General features: G+C 30.1%; 2 protein-coding genes across 2 annotated transcripts; both read right to left on the bottom strand.

Moving 5' to 3' along the window:
- Positions 1-2,558: 2,558 nt before the first annotated feature.
- On the bottom strand, positions 2,559-6,935 carry LOC114369832 (protein SIEVE ELEMENT OCCLUSION B-like). Its single transcript, XM_028327088.1, has 7 exons — positions 6,642-6,935; positions 6,205-6,261; positions 5,699-6,114; positions 5,405-5,493; positions 5,162-5,310; positions 4,292-4,768; positions 2,559-3,329 (listed from the first exon to the last, which is right to left on the bottom strand). Exons 1-7 carry the CDS (start codon positions 6,933-6,935, stop codon positions 2,742-2,744), a joined length of 2,070 nt encoding a protein of 689 aa, XP_028182889.1. The 3' UTR covers positions 2,559-2,741.
- A 4,296-nt stretch (positions 6,936-11,231) lies between these two features.
- Positions 11,232-15,441, bottom strand: LOC114369431 (protein SIEVE ELEMENT OCCLUSION B-like). The gene is made up of 7 exons (XM_028326665.1): positions 15,149-15,441; positions 14,831-14,899; positions 14,311-14,720; positions 13,502-13,590; positions 13,278-13,420; positions 12,674-13,156; positions 11,232-12,062 (listed from the first exon to the last, which is right to left on the bottom strand). The coding sequence occupies exons 1-7, from the start codon at positions 15,353-15,355 to the stop codon at positions 11,463-11,465; spliced, it is 2,001 nt and encodes a 666-aa protein (XP_028182466.1). The 5' UTR covers positions 15,356-15,441; the 3' UTR covers positions 11,232-11,462.
- Positions 15,442-16,031: the final 590 nt, after the last annotated feature.

Genomic DNA, 16,031 nt, shown 5'->3' on the forward strand with positions numbered 1-16,031 from the left:
TAATTGTCTGGACCATCATGATGATAACAGTTGTAATTAACGGATATAAACACTTCCATCACACACCACAAGTGGGGCTTTAGGGATATATGCTAACACATTTTAAATTTGAAGCGTAATTATCAACTTTAATACGTGCAAGAGATTGTCGAGCAGATACGTCTTTTAGTTTTCTTTGTCGGGTCCATTCTCTTTAGTCTTTTCATATTCCAAAATCAGCTACAGTTTATGCATTATCTCGCCTTGGCCCCGATACTTTTTATATTACGCTTTGCTGAAAACAAGATATCTTTGAGGATCTCGTTTAAGGCAAAGCAAAGCTCTTGAAATCCTTGAATCTCAATTAATCCATAGTCCCCTGCTGTTACTTTAATTTCTTACTTTCTATGACTATCCAAAATTAATGAGCAATTAATGATGTTGGGGTGATCTTTTCTCACGTGAAAATGTTATAGATAGCGAGTGCATTAGATCAAGTGCCGGTAAAGATGTATAAATGTATCCTTCAGTTCTGGTAGGGCCAAGATGGCCCATGTATGATGGGTTTACCAACCTACAGATTGATTAGGACATGATCTTATGAAAGAACATTTTTAGAAGAAAAAATATGACTTAAGCTTCTTCATGAGTTAAAGTACATGAGTTAATTTGTAGAAGTTTTCTCAAGAATTTAAAGCTATCATTCACATGACTAGTACTGATGCATCAATATATATTCCATTACTCTAAAGTCCAACATTTCATAAATACATTATTTTCAGGATATATAAGACTGGTTGGTTGATTAAAAAAAAAGAAAAATCGTGACTTTAATTTCCTTTACTAATAAAAATTAATAAATTAACTATTAATATTAAAAAAACATTATTTCTTTCTATTACATCATATTAATTATCTATCATACCTATATTTTTTCGGTTAGTAGTGCATAAACCAAAACATTACAATTATGCCCAAAACAAATTCAAAACATCCATCATAACACTTAGAACCATAAGTGTTATTATCATTGTCACATTATTTGTTAATATATTTATCTTTCTATCACCTATTATATTTATATTTTTCATTGGTTGATAATGCAAAGATCAAATTATTGCAGTTATGCACAAAAAAAATCTGAGACATGCATGCCCAAAACACTTTCTTAAATACCTGTAAACCATAAAAGAAGTCCAAAACCAAAAATAAAAATAAAAAATGGGATAAAAAAGAAATGAATGAATAGGTAAACTTTGATTTTTTTTAAAAGATATACTTTTTGTCCCTCAAATTTTGGTTATTCTTATTTTTGGTCTCCTAAATTTATAGTTCATTGTGACTCATTTTTTACAGTTTAAATGCATAATTTGTAGCTTTTAGAAGGAAAAAAAAAATGCACAATTGTAGTGACTTCTTTAACGTAAAAGAGAGTAAAAGAACATTTTTTGAAATTGAATGGTTAAAAATTAAATTTAAATTTAAGAAACTACATATAAATGTAACTCATTATTGAGAAACTACAACATAATTAAAGCCTCTTTATTTTACTTAATTAGAACTTGGGGGATCTAATTCATGTCCAAAAATCAATATTATTGCTCATACTTTAGCTAGGACATCACTATCATATGCTAGCGTCCAATTTTTTTTTTTTAATCATATTCTAAATTGTATTGCTTCTCATATTATCAACAAAATGTAGTATTCTTCTTCCTTTAAAAACAAATCACGTCCCAAAAGATAAAAAATAGGGTCGGAGGGAGGGAGGCAAAGAAAGAGGGGGAAAGGGAGAGAGACTTAATTAATGTTTTTTTATATGTGAAAATCAAATATATATAATGTCAAAAGATTTACAATAATACATAAATCTCTTCAACCAATTAGACTTCCTTAATTTATACTAATTCAATTACTTATAAATTTATAATGATTTTTTTAATTAAGCCAAAACACATTATATATATTGATCACAATCAAATCAATGGTACAAGATGTATCAAATTTGCACCTATTCAACAGTTAATCATAATGTTATAAAAAAATTTACAAAAAGTAATAATGCATAATCTCTCTAAACAACGTGAAATTATTGCTTGATCCATAATTACCACATCATAATTATCAAATCAGTTATGGTCCCGCCGAATAGTTTACTTGACACCTAAATAATTTCTCCTAAACAGCACACCGCCATAACTATTGCTGATCAATCTAAAGGTGTGAAGCTTGCAATTTTTTACAATCCAAACACCACGTCAATTGGATTTTCTTACTAATACTTATAACATGGGATGGATATATAATACAAAGTAGAATATAAAAAGTAAGTTTTTTTTTTTTAAAAAAAAAAACAGGTGACAAACAACACTGGACAATAATAGAAAAAATAAGGTGTAATCACATCAGCAAAATAAATAAGAAAGTTGAAATCACATTAGTCAAATATAATGGATCAAAATTATATCTAAGAGTAATTTGTATTTTTTTAATTAATAAATATTAATTATTAATTTTGTTAGAATAATTTGCATATAAAACTAATTTTATTCAATGATAAAAATTCTGTAACATACACATGCAGGAAAAGGAGCCATTATTTAGTTCCGACCCATTCAAGGGCGAACAAAGTGGATACATAGGACACAATGCATTCGTCTAGACACAAGCATATATATGAAGTAAACAAACAAAAGTTGAAGTGAAACTTCATGTTTAAGCAACACAAACTTTGGAAGATACTTGTTGGTCCTCGAGAGAAATCAGAGATTGCAGCTGTTTGCACTACCATGGCAGCACCTGTAATTAATTGATGTAACCTCCATCACGCGCCCACACAAGGGATTTGGGCAAGTTATTGTTGCTAGGACACTTGAAGTATGATCATATGGGAGACTAGCATATTTCTCCTTAACCACATCATAATATTCTTTGAAGGCCACATCAAAGGTTTCTTTCTCAAGCACTTTGTTTTTCCACTTCTCAAAATCAAGCACAGTTTGATACATAGGCTCAGCATGACCCAGAATCTTCAAGTTACGCCCTCTACTAAGAACAACCCATCCTGAAGGGTCTTGTTTGAGGCAAAGCAAGGTCCTCACAACTTCTTGAATTTCGCAGTCCACTTTGTCCTTGCACCCTTTGTTCTTCTTCTTCCCATCAAGGCCGATCCAAAATGAAGGAACATTGTCAGGGTTACTCTCCCCCAACTGATAGGGCTCTATGTTTATGTCCACATTGTTGATCACATGCTTCTCAATTTTTCCAATTGCGATCTTGAAGTTCTGCACCCAACTACTGTCGTTACCTCCATAGATGAAGGCGTAACTAGTATTATCCTTCCCCAAGCGCTGGTTAATTCACATATTAAGTAGAGTAACAAATTAATCAGAAAATTATAAACTAAGATGAAATAAAAACATCTACTTTTTTATAAGAGTGCCTTTGAATAGATAATTTTAATTGAAAAAAGTAATTTATCAGAGAATTTGAATTTCTGTAATTTAGAATTCATTTGTTTGAATGTTTTTTATGAAGAATTTAAAATTTTAAAATTTTAAAACAGAATTTTAAACAATTAAAAATCTGGTATTTCAATTTCTTTCTACAATGTGAGAAATTGAAATTCTTTTCTTATTATCTTCTTCAAAAAACACTTTTCGAGCTGTTAAAATATTGATCGGGTGTGAGCATAGATGAACACTTATAATTAGCATGTCAATCATATTTTTTCTTTTTTTCATTCATTTTTTTTATCCTCATAATTTTAATTTTTTTATCCAAACACAAAATTTTGAAAATAAAAGAATTTTAATTGAAGTATTTAAAATTCTTAAAATTTAAAATTTTTCAGAATTTTAAATTTCTCCATTCAAACACACTTTAAGAGAATTATTCCCACTTATTCTTGTGATAATAATGGGAATGGAGTCCGTGACATTATCATCTTGTAAAATTATAGTCCTTGATTAAAAATGTTAAAATATATTTTGATTCTCATAGAAATAAAAATATTTATATTTTATTTTTGTAAAAAAAATATTTTTTATGCTAATAAAATTGAAATATGACAAATTGTAAAATAAAATAACCATATATTATAGAAAAATTGACATAAATGTCATTTTTAATGTAATTTATAACAATTTTTAACCTCTAATTTTTTTTAGATTTATCCGAATCTAAATTTGATCCATTTTGATTTCATAAAAATGAAAAACATTTTAAATTTACATGCAAAATATATTTTGACTTTAAAAGAAAAGTAATAGAGAGAAACCCATATTATGTGTAATGGTATATTTGTGCTTACCTTTGCATTATCATCGGTTTGCTCCAACAAATTCCAAAACCATTTCCATTTTTTGTTGAGATCATAAACGTCACTTCGCCTAAAAGGAAAGGCGTCGATCCCCCATTCAAAAATAATCTGCAATGCATTCTCATTCATTATCTGACCTTGAGGGTTGACCACAGACACAATAGGCAAGCCTTCGTATTTAAATTTGTCCATTATTATATCATATCCTGGTAACTCTTCAAAGTACTCCACAAGGTAGAATTTGATCTTTTCCTTCAAATTAGTAAACTGCTCCCTCTTACTCTTCCAGTCATCCACAATGGGGATCCACAAAATCTTGAAATCCCCTTTTTTGAAACCTTTTATTTCTTCTCCTGGGTTCTCTTGCAACCCGTTATTGATGGAATTCAAAAGCAAGATCTCATCTCCAATGCTGTCTAGGCTCGAAAAGAACAGCATCACATATTTTTGCTTGAACACTTCAATACCCTATTTGGTAAATTACCAAAAAAAAAAAGTCATAATCATTTTCATTTAATTAATGTATTCAAGCGGACACTAAACAAAAATTCAGATATCTATATATAAAATAAATTTAATTGATATACAATGAGAATCTAACATAGTGCATACCAATTAAAGTTCAACTTAATTTATCTTTAATCGAACCATTTCTGAAAATAATTATATAGAAAAAAGTGTCACAAAGCAAATAAAACAAAAAAGTAATTATCTGTCTATAGTTAAGTCAGACAACCTGTCAAAAAAGAAAGTTAAGTCAGACAAAGACAGACAGTAAAAGATAGTAATCATAGTACTATCTAATATGAGATAATAACAGTTAATTAAGGACTTAAGGTAACTGTCTACTATATCACTAACATTTTTAATTAGGACGCCGCCTTCAAATATTTTGGGTATCGAAGTCCCATTGTCAGAACCCGGAATAATCAGAATATCCAACAGCTCTACAACATCTTTAATTTTAGGATATCTAATGTTGAAACGGATGTGGTAATCTTGAATCCTTCCTGTAACAAATGGAGACAATATAGCCTATTAGCATTTGAGTCAAAATTCCAAAGGATTGGAGCAACAGAAAGCACTTAAACACGCATATAATACCTATTTCCACTCTGCAATTCTCCAGGTGAAACTGCAACTTTTTAAAAATGAATTCAAGCCTTTCTTTATATGCTGATAATTTATGCTCCCTGAAACCAAAAAATTAAAATTAAAATTCAATTACATTTATATTCTGCAACAATTAACCATGTTAGGAGGACAGATCCCATTAAAAGTGATAATTCAGATTTCAGTTAAGATTAATCATCAATAGTAAAGTTGGTGAATATTTGACACTAATAATATGGTTAATTTGCAAATGCAGAATGAAGCAATTAGAGGAGGAGGACTTACGATATACCGACAAGGTTGCCAATAGAAGCAACAGTGGAAGCAATTGTCCAGTACACAACAAGAGGGATCTCTTGCATGGCAGCTTGCAAGGAATGCACAGCCTCTGTGTCGTAATCCATGGCAGACCATTTTGCCCACAGATTGATGTAACTAAGCACTTCTCCTAAAACTGTGACCAGATCAATCATATCTGCAGGGACCCTTCTGCTGATTTGGACTTGGTTCAGCTGCTTCAGTGAGTTCCCAAATTGATCTGCGGCTTGAACCCGATCAAGCCTCCAAAACTCCCCATATTCTAAAGAGAAACCAGCTACTGCTATCAGTGCTTTCGCATCCCACGAGAAGCCACTCAGTTGCTGAAGAATCCTTAGTGCTGTCTGGTGTGCACATTCTGGAGTGCCACGTGTGGTTATCATCTGTTACTTGTTACCAGTTTCCACCATCAGTTATCAATCATTAGCACCACATTATCAACCCAAGTAAAACACATAATATGATATAATAACCTGACAAGAAAGCCGCTTCAGTGTAGGGAAGTCTGGTTTTAAACTTGTAACAGAAGTCTGTGACAGAACAATTAAATGTTAGTTGTACTACATATAATTTGTTTATACATATGATTTCATTTGGTAAGGTTAACATATAACAATGACAAATTATGCAGAGATTTGCATTGCTATATCTAAATGAAGAATGCTAGCAATATTATTTGATACTCTTTTTCTAAGACTCTATGATTGTTTGAAATTTATTGAAAATCAGTAATTTTAATAGATCTCATTTCTTATTTAATTATTTTTTCTCAATTTAAAATTGGACCCACTAAAATTAATGATTTTTAATAAATTTCAACAAATTATAAAAATAGTGTTGGAAAGAGTGTTACTAGTATTTCTCATATATGAATAAATATAGTATAAATAAATATGTAAATGGTAATTACAGTAGCTGCTGAAAGTTGAGCTGAGGTCGAGTTGACAGTGTTGGACACAAGGGTGAAAAGGATATCCCTATCGAACTCCTTGTCATCATTGACATGGGTGAGATAAACTTTGTGGCGGATTTGAGAGTCTTGAAGCTCAAAAGGGTTGGGGAGCTGATCTTTATGCTCTGGAGTGGTGGCACTTGTAGCTGTGTTGGACAGTACCCACGCCATGATGACTGGTATCTTATGAGGTTTGTGTTGAGAGCAGAGGAGACCTTGCCTTGTTGTGAAGTAGATGGTATTGCTTCCCATATTTATAGAGACACGGAAAGTTAAGCGGGGAAAAGACAAAATGCAAAGTAGCTTCTGAATGGGATGTGATATGAGCGTGAAACATGCATGTTGCAATGATGGGGATTTTGCAATATAGCCTTAAGTGATTAGGATTCTTTAGGAGTGTGAGGTACAATATCAAGGCCAGGGGTATAGTTGCTTTTTCAGATGAATTGTTTTACCAAGCTCTGCTTTTGTTTGTATCTTCTTTTTCTTTTTCTTTTTTTTTATTTTATAGAAATTGTTCTTTGTCTGGTGGTGTGTGAATTTGGACGCAAGCAAACTCTTGCTTTTGGATACTTTTGTTTTATTTTGTTATAATGTTATTTAAATTTTAGGTATTTTTTATTTGTAAAAATTGAAGCATATATTAAAGAGTTTACAATAAATCACTCACAAAATACCTTTTTAACCAACTGAAATAAACTCCTTCATAAATTCTACAATAATTTAGAGTTTAGATTTTTTTTTGAAAGGCCAAAAAAATTATAGTTCAGATAAATTCATGTTTATTTTTAAAAAAAATAATTTTTTGATCATCTAATTTATTTTTTAGATTTAATATGGTACTCTAATTTTTTTGGGTTCAATTTGGTCATCTAATTTATAAAACCAATTCAATTTGGTTCATTAATTTTTTTCCCCTCAATTTATTCCTTTAATTTTTAAAATCGATTCTTTTTTTTTTGGAAAATTATATATTTTGTGATAGTTTAAAATCATTTAGTGATGGTCTCGAAGTGTCACAAAATGTTGAATCGATTTAATAAATTAGAAGAACAAATTAAACCAAAAAAAAATTAAATAACTAAATTGAATCTAAAAAATAAATTAGAGAACTAAAAAACTAATTTAACCAAAAAAAATAAAACTATTACTTATGAGACTACCATCACTTTCATTTAGCTATTTATACTCTCATTAATAACTTAAAAGAATGTTTTTAGTCCTTTTAAAACAAGTGAGTTTTTATTTGTTTTTATAATTTTTTTTAATTTTTATTCCATGAAAAGTTGAAATTATTATTATTAGCTTATGTGTTTAATGAAGAAGTCATTTCAAGTGTCTTCCACAAGTGTTTTTGATACCATGTTAAGTCAATATATGATACTTTTAAAAGAAATTATAAATGCCTAAATAAATGTTATTTATTTACTCTAAAATGAACATTAAACAAAAATAATGATTTTAGATTTTATAGGAATTTTTTTATAAATAAAAGTTTATGTGAATTGGATTTTAAGAATTCAACCTCATGACTCAAGACTTAACTATCGGTTTGAGATACTTATAGATCGTTCACATCAACAACTGGATAGCTACATTCATGTGATAGTTTCAATTTTAACATTTTTTGTTAAAAATTACTTAATCAACTTAATTTAAGAAATTATATATAATGATATGTTCCTGACAAAAAATGTGTATAATAAGTAAATGGAAATGCTAATAGATTTATTAATTAATACACTTAATCAAAATTATTAAAAAATATATTTATGAGTAAAAGGGTGATAACAGAAATTATAATTACAAATTATTTGTGGGAAGTGTGGATACAAAAATAAAAAAGATTGCCAATAAACTCAAAACTTTAGTAGCAATTTTTGTTGTTCTTTTTCTTCATTAAGATATGGCTTCTTTAGCATTCTTATGTCTCAAAGTATAATGAAAGAGAACCCAAAAAATTAATAATATAATATAAGATTATATTGTGTTTATACAAATGAAAATAATTTATTTAATAAAAAAATTCGTATTTTAACTATAAAAAAAACATGTAAAGGAAGAGATTTGTTACAGAACTGTTTGTGGATAAGAAAGGCCAAAAAGGCATTAATTCGTTATAAGGAAGCTTCGATCTTTTTCTTTATTAGGAACCCTTTTCTTTACGGTAGCCAGTTAACGATTGAAATACTCTATAACAAGTATGTTTATCTTTTATATTATTCGTGTTCTTCAAGTTTGTTTGCATTACTTTCTAATTATAAAAAAGTTTGTATGCAATTGAGAAGCTTTGTTGTGATACCAACCATTGTACACCTTGTACGTTGTGTTGGGCAAATATCAATAAAATTCATTTCTTGCCTACAAAAATAAAATTGAGAAGCTTTGTTTCTATCATATAAATGTTACATTCGCATGAAAAATAAAAAAGGAAAATGAATAGTTAGGAAATTGTTGATATTTCTTGACTTTCTTCGACTGGAGAAGGATTGCAGTAGAGAAACTGCCACAACGTGCTTCTACTAAATCGAAATATGAAGGATTAAAGGGATTAGGACGATGAAAAAAATGAAAATGCTCAGTGTTATAAACTATAATTCAAAAAAAAAAGCACACAATTAAAAATTGAAGAAAACACACAAAAATGATATATTAGTTTATGACTAATCGTATGGGGCTACTTTGTATGGTTGAAATTTTACGAAGACAACAGATATTTTCTCAAATGATTATCGTTGAAAAGGAAAAATAGAAAAGGGAGGAGGGAGATTACACAAATAGCATCCATCAACTACTTAGATACCATTTATAGCAGGAATCAAACCCATATGCTTTTAAGACACGAGCTTATTCATTACTAACTGAACTAACCTTGCCTATTTTTATTTATAATTATCATTGAATAAAAGAAAAATAATAAATTAGATAAACAATTTCATATGAAATAGCATACAAATTTATCATTATCGTTGAATATGAATTTTTTTTCACCTTTGTTTTAATTTTTATTTGATTTAATTATTTATTTAATCTCTATAATTTCTAAACTTATCTCTTTTAATACATATAATTAATAAATGTATTTTGTAATCGCTGAAGATTAATAAAATGAATTTTTTAATCTCTAAAATTTACATTTTAATTTTTAAAAGATGTCTGTCCTTAAATTTTTTTAACTCTAATGCTTAAAGAATTTTAATGATAAGGATCTTTTGGAGATTAAAATGTAAATCTCATATATTAAAAAATTCACTTGTTAAACTTCGATGCTTATTATTAAACCTTTTAAAAATTATAAACACTAAATGAATAATTAAACTTTATTATTTATTTTCCATCATGTGTTTATTTTTGGATTGTGGACATCACTACGACTTCATGCTAAATAGCCTCTATGGTCCAATTTCTTATTAGGAATAATAATTAAATTTATAATGTATATTATATAACATTATAAAAATTTACGCTAAATCATATACTAAGGATCACAAGACCCTGGATGATTTTTCAAAGTCTTTAAATACGAGTTTAATTAATGTAAGTTCGTGTGTGTAAGCTTTTTGTTTTTTCAGTCAATGTAAATTTAAGTTTTTCCAATTTTAATTCCTAAAGTGTAAATTTACATAAACTAAAAAAAAACTAAAATTTATTCATATAATTTAGTTATTTTTATTAATTTACAATTTTTAGATACTAATTTCCCATAGTTTTTTCAATTACTTAAAATATAATATTTAAAAACACAGGTTTAATTACTGTCGGGTTCAACCATGATTAAGTTAAACCATTGAAATTTGAACTACTAATACCTTCACTAGTTCAATCATATGTTTGCTTTTAAATAAAATATTAGATCATAAAAAAAAGATTTAAATATATTTTTGTCTCTCAAATTTATGTTATTAATGTTTTTGGTTCCTTAAAATTAAATTTGTGTTGTTAGTCTCTCAATTTCTGACAAATATTTTTAAAATTTTTTTTGCAGTAAAAAAGGTCATAAATTGAACATTTGAACTACAAAAAATCAATATGAAGAGACTAAAAAGAACAATTTTTGAAATTGAGAGACTAAAAATTAAACTTAAATTTAGAATATAAAAAATAAAAATTACTCAAATTTGAGGAGTCAAAAGACTTATTTAGGCTTAAGAAAAATGTTAGTAACACACTCTTTTTGGACAAATTGTCTCTTATTAATTAAAATTTCTTCAAATTAAAAAAATAAGGATTTGATTGAATAAACTCCTTCAGAGGTAATTCTAGGAGAAAGAAAAGAAATAAATTTTTAATAAGCTAAAATTATCTTATAAATAAGTTTGGAGGAATTAATACGAGAGAATTTTACAGAAGCTAATATAAAAGAAATTATACAAATTAAATACGAGTCTTATCTTTCATTTGATAATTTCCTTAATTTTATAGTTTTTAATTAACCAATAAGAAAAAATAGTTAAAGAATGAGTACCTAACAGTTACATTTCTCTTGAATCTAATAAAATACCAAAGACAGGTGAGAAGTGAATGTTGCACAAGTAACAAGGAACAAACTAAATAGAAGTAGAGTTGTTCAACTTCTGCGGATGCATAATTTATAACTTTATTATATCAAGAAATTCAACCAAAGAGAAACTCTTATTCTAGCTATGTCTACCCATTGAAGGGGCAAACCAGGTGGTTAATCTATCACATCACACGATGCATAGTAAACAAACCAAACCAAAAGCAAATTGTGGCAGATACTCCTCCTTCCTTCCACTTGAATATATGAGACACTCAAACTCAACAGTTCAAAGCATCATCACGATGGCAGCACTTGTAGTTAACAGAAGACACCTCCATGACACGACCACACGTGGGATTTGGGCATGCTATGGTAGCAATGACACTTGAAGCTGAAGTGTAGTCCTCACATGGTTGAGTATCAGATATCTCTTTCTCCTTGGCATCATAGTACTCTTTGAAGGCAATGTCAAACCCTTCTCTCTCGAACACTTTCTCTTTCCAGTTTTGAAACTCTGCCACAGTCTGATAAACAGCCTGGCCATGACAAAGATGCTTAATGTTGTGTCCTTTGCTGAGAATGGCCCACCCTTGTGGGTCCCTTTTGAGGCAGAATAAGCACTTTACAATCTTCTGAATCTCGCAGTCCACTGCCTCTTGGTGCTTCTTGTTCTGCTTCTTCCTTTCCACGCCAATCCAGAAACTTGGAACACTGTTGTTGAGTTCACCCTTCCCCTTCCCCAGTTGATAGTTCTCTATTATGATATCTGCACGCTGGATACTCTGGTTCATTTTTATCTTTGACAACTCTTGTGTGAAGTTCTGCACCCACGTATTGTTGGCACCTCCATAGATAAAAATGTATCTGTTCTCCTTTACCTGATTCACATCGTAAAATTAAATATTTCATACAAGTCAATCACTATACCCTTTTTGTCTTTAAAAAATTAATTAATTTTAATTTTAGAACATGTAAAGAAATGCGCATTAAGTGAACTTTTATCTCTATAAACATATAAACAAATTCTGGAGTTAGAAGATTATAAATAAAAAAATGTTAGATATTTCATTAAAATTGATTATCAGCCAAATAAATAAATATTTCATATTAATATCACATTAATTCAATTTTTTTATTTTATTAAAATATATCTTCTTATATATCTAAAATAAATGTTCTTTTTTAAATTAGTATTCAAACATAAATCATTATATATTGTAAAATTGTTCATTTTTACGGTAATTATATATATATATATATATATATATATATATATATATATATATATATATATATATATATATATATTTAAAATAAATTTTAGTTGATTGACACAGTATGACAATTTATGAAAATTGAAGTCTTAATTTATGTATCTCAACACTAATTGAAAATAAAAATGATAAGCACTAAGTTAATCGAGTGTGTTTTTTTAAGCCAACAGAGAAAATTAATTATTTAAGAAGAAAGTTGAAAAATTGTAGTGTACCTGCAATCCTGGTGTTGCTTTTAGGATTAAATCCCAAAGCCACTTCCATTTCTGAGTAAGTTCATCACCATCAATTTTCCTGAAAGGGAAGGCCTCTATGCCCCATTCAAAGATCACTTCCAGGGCATTTCCATTCAATAGGGTACCTTTAGAGCTGAACAACGGGGCAATAGGCTGAATCTCATAATTCAATCTTTCTGTGTCTTTTATTATCTTGAGCCCTGGTAACTCAAAGAAGTATTCCACTGCGTAAAATTTGGTGCCACTCTTCAAAGCTTTGAATTGTTCCCTACTGCTTTGGCTCCACTTCACCACAATGGGGATCCATAAAATCTTGAAATCTTCTTTCTTGAAACCTTTTGCTTCTCTTGGATCCTCTTGCAATCTTTCATATATTGAATTCAATAGCGAAATCTCATCTTCAATGCTGTCGAGACCCGAGATGAAGAGCAACACATGTTTCTGCCTGAACACTTCAATGCCCTGTTTGAGACATAAAGTTAATAAAAAACAACATAATCAGTTAATCACTCAACTGGGTCTATCTCCGTCTCTAATTCCAACACATCCAACACAACACAAGTCACAAAACCAACTAACTAACCTTTGTTACTAGGTTGGTCCCTTCAAATATCTTGGGATTCTCAGCTCCCTTTTGTTGGGGGTAGATCAGAGCCTTCAAAAGGTCCACAATATCTTTCGGCCTGTCAAAGATGTTCCTGATGGTAATGTAATCTCGTACATTGGCTGCAACAAATAAAGACAAGCTTAGTATAGCGGTGTAGCCTTAATTGGTTTGAAAAAACAGGAAGCAATTATTTTATCTACCTATTTGCTCTTTGACTTTCGTAAGATGCATTGTCAACTTGTTAACAGCAGTGGAAAGCCTGAATGTATATTCTGATAATTTATAGTTCCTGTAAAAACAACCAATTTAAGTTATATAATGGGATTAGCAACACATTTTGCTGTCTCAGTCTTATTTTTTATTCAATGAATCTCACTTGTTCATTAATTTCAATCAATAATAAATAATAAAGAATCAGCATTTCTTTCACATTTTATGACACACATAATTCCAAAGTCAGTGGCATTGGTTTGGCAGTTTGAAAAGTGTTTCACATTATATGAGATAGTGAGTTGAATTCAACCGAGTGTGTGGATGAAGTAGTGTGAGGTTATTTTAGTCTGTCGCCTATAGCCTATAGTAGTCGTACTTGACTATTCAAAATAGTTTTTTTTTTTTCTGAAGATACATGTAGGTTAGCTAAAAAATTGTTTTGGATTAGTTTAATTGTAACTAAATCTAAATCGAATTGATTTTTTTAAAATTAGTTTAAGAAAAAAGAAATATATTATTTTATAAAACTAATTTGGTTAATTGAAAAGGAAAAAGAATTTTTCACGTTCTTCCTTTCGGGAAGGAAGGATTAGTAAAATTCTATTGAGTGCAATTTTTTGCAAACCTCCGAGAAAAGCATGAAAAGAAGGCTAGAATGGTACGACCGTCACCCCAGAATGAAAGGGCGTTAGTTTGATTAACCAAATTAATTTTCTTTTAAATATTTTTTATTTAAAAAAATAATTAAAAATTTTAGTTTAAAATTGGTTTTACTCTTAAAGCAGAGACAACTTACGATACACCGATGAGATTGCCGGTGGAAGCAACAGTGGAAGCAATTGACCAGTATACAACAACAAGGATGGCTTGAAAGGCTTCTGTCAAGTCAGGCACGTCCTCTGGATCATAGCCATCAGCAGCATACGTGGCCCACTCGTTAATGTGTTGAAACACTTGTACTACGTACATGACAAGTTCGCCAACAGCAGAGGCATTCCTGTTCTGAACTTGATTCAGCTGCCTCAACGAGTTTCCGAGCACGTCGTTTGTTTGAAACTGAGTAAGGTGAACGAAACTTCCGTACTCCAAAGACAAAGCAGCTATGGCTATCAGTGCCTTCGCATCCCAGGAGTAGCATTTCAGGTGTTGAAGAATCCACATTGTTGTTTGGTGCACGCAATGCGCAGCACTACGTGTGGATATCATCTGTGTCACCATTTTTTATATATACGTCAAATTAATTACATAATACAAGCTAGCCTTACCAATTGGATCATTAATTAATCCCATAACATGTACATAAAAAAAAAATGAACCTGGCAAGAAATCAGCTTCAGTGTAAGGAAATCTGGTTTGAAACTGGCTGCGGAAATCGGGGATTGACTCTGTAAAACAATTGAAAAGTTAAAAGTTAGATAGTCTGTTAAATAATAAGCATAGTAGTAGCTTTTTTATATTACGTGTTTAATTTATATAACTTCCTACAGACTACAGTAGATATATATGATGCTCTTTAAAAAATACTACTATAAGGGACATCAAATTATAAGAATGGTAATAGTTAATGATGTTATATGTATTATTGAAAAACTGAATATGATATTGACAAACATTAGAGCATGGAAGTGAATTACCCGCAGGACAATGTTGGAGACAAGGTTGTAAAGTTTATCGGTGTCGCAAGTTTCATCATCATTGAGGTGAGCCAGATAAACAATGTCAAGGATCTGATCATCGGTAAGATCAAATGGGTTGGGCAAACTTGCTCGATGTGGGATTGAAGTAGTGCCACTCTTTGAGATCAAAGTGGTACTTGAAGTTCCATTGGACAGTTGTGCCATGGATGGTGATCCAATCTGAGAGTAGTATCCTCTTAGGTTTGTATTTGAAAGCAAATGATGCTTTGCCCTGTGTTTTGGGTGGTGGTGCATAAGTTATTTATAGGCTCGAGTGCGTGTGAGTTTAAACTTGGCATAGTTACTTTAGCATAGAGATTACAAGAAAAAAAAAGGACAGAAACAGAAACAGAATAATATGTAAAGTAGCTTCTGATATGGTGGTCTCTAAACGTGAAACATGCTGCTGTCTTGTGGAGTTCACAATGTACCCTTGTGGGTTTTGGAAGCTATGTTAATCAACTGTGAGATCACAAGACAAAGGATATAATTGAGATTTTGTTGGAATTGTACCGAATTTTTTTTCTTGTGTCTGAAGTGAATAAGGGCCAAACTTTTGCTTTTGGAAAGATAATGGTATTATTGGTATATCAGGAAAAAAAAAATGTTATATAGTTCTAGCTATGATCAAATGTTCATGCAAACTGTCATACAAACCACTAAAGTATGGCATTCGCATTGCCAAAGACTTAAATCTGAACTCTGTCAACTTTAGGCTAGATTCTCTTGGACGTTCAGTTTATTACATGATTGTCTCAGTCTACTCTTTACCTTGAGACTCTCATCCAAGAAACCATGTCATATAGTAATATAAATTTTTCTCCGTTCTTTTTTATAAGAA

The sequence above is a fragment of the Glycine soja genome, chromosome 10 (assembly GCF_004193775.1).
Source record: "Glycine soja cultivar W05 chromosome 10, ASM419377v2, whole genome shotgun sequence".
In the NCBI taxonomy this organism is placed as follows: Eukaryota; Viridiplantae; Streptophyta; class Magnoliopsida; order Fabales; family Fabaceae; genus Glycine; species Glycine soja.

Bases quoted from the DNA above. Each gene is read 5' to 3' on its own strand.
- LOC114369431 (XM_028326665.1), bottom strand. From the start codon at position 15,355: ATGGCACAACTGTCCAATGGAACTTCAAGTACCACTTTGATCTCAAAG. The intron at 14,721-14,830 runs GTTCATTTTTTT...ATGGTGACACAG, and splicing joins TGAAGCTGATTTCTTGCCAG to ATGATATCCACACGTAGTGC. The intron at 13,157-13,277 runs GTTAGTTAGTTG...TGTCTCAAACAG, and splicing joins GGACCAACCTAGTAACAAAG to GGCATTGAAGTGTTCAGGCA.
- LOC114369832 (XM_028327088.1), bottom strand. From the start codon at position 6,935: ATGGGAAGCAATACCATCTACTTCACAACAAGGCAAGGTCTCCTCTGC. The intron at 6,262-6,641 runs GTAATTACCATT...GTTCTGTCACAG, and splicing joins CTCAACTTTCAGCAGCTACT to ACTTCTGTTACAAGTTTAAA. The intron at 3,330-4,291 runs GTAAGCACAAAT...TGAATTAACCAG, and splicing joins AAACCGATGATAATGCAAAG to CGCTTGGGGAAGGATAATAC.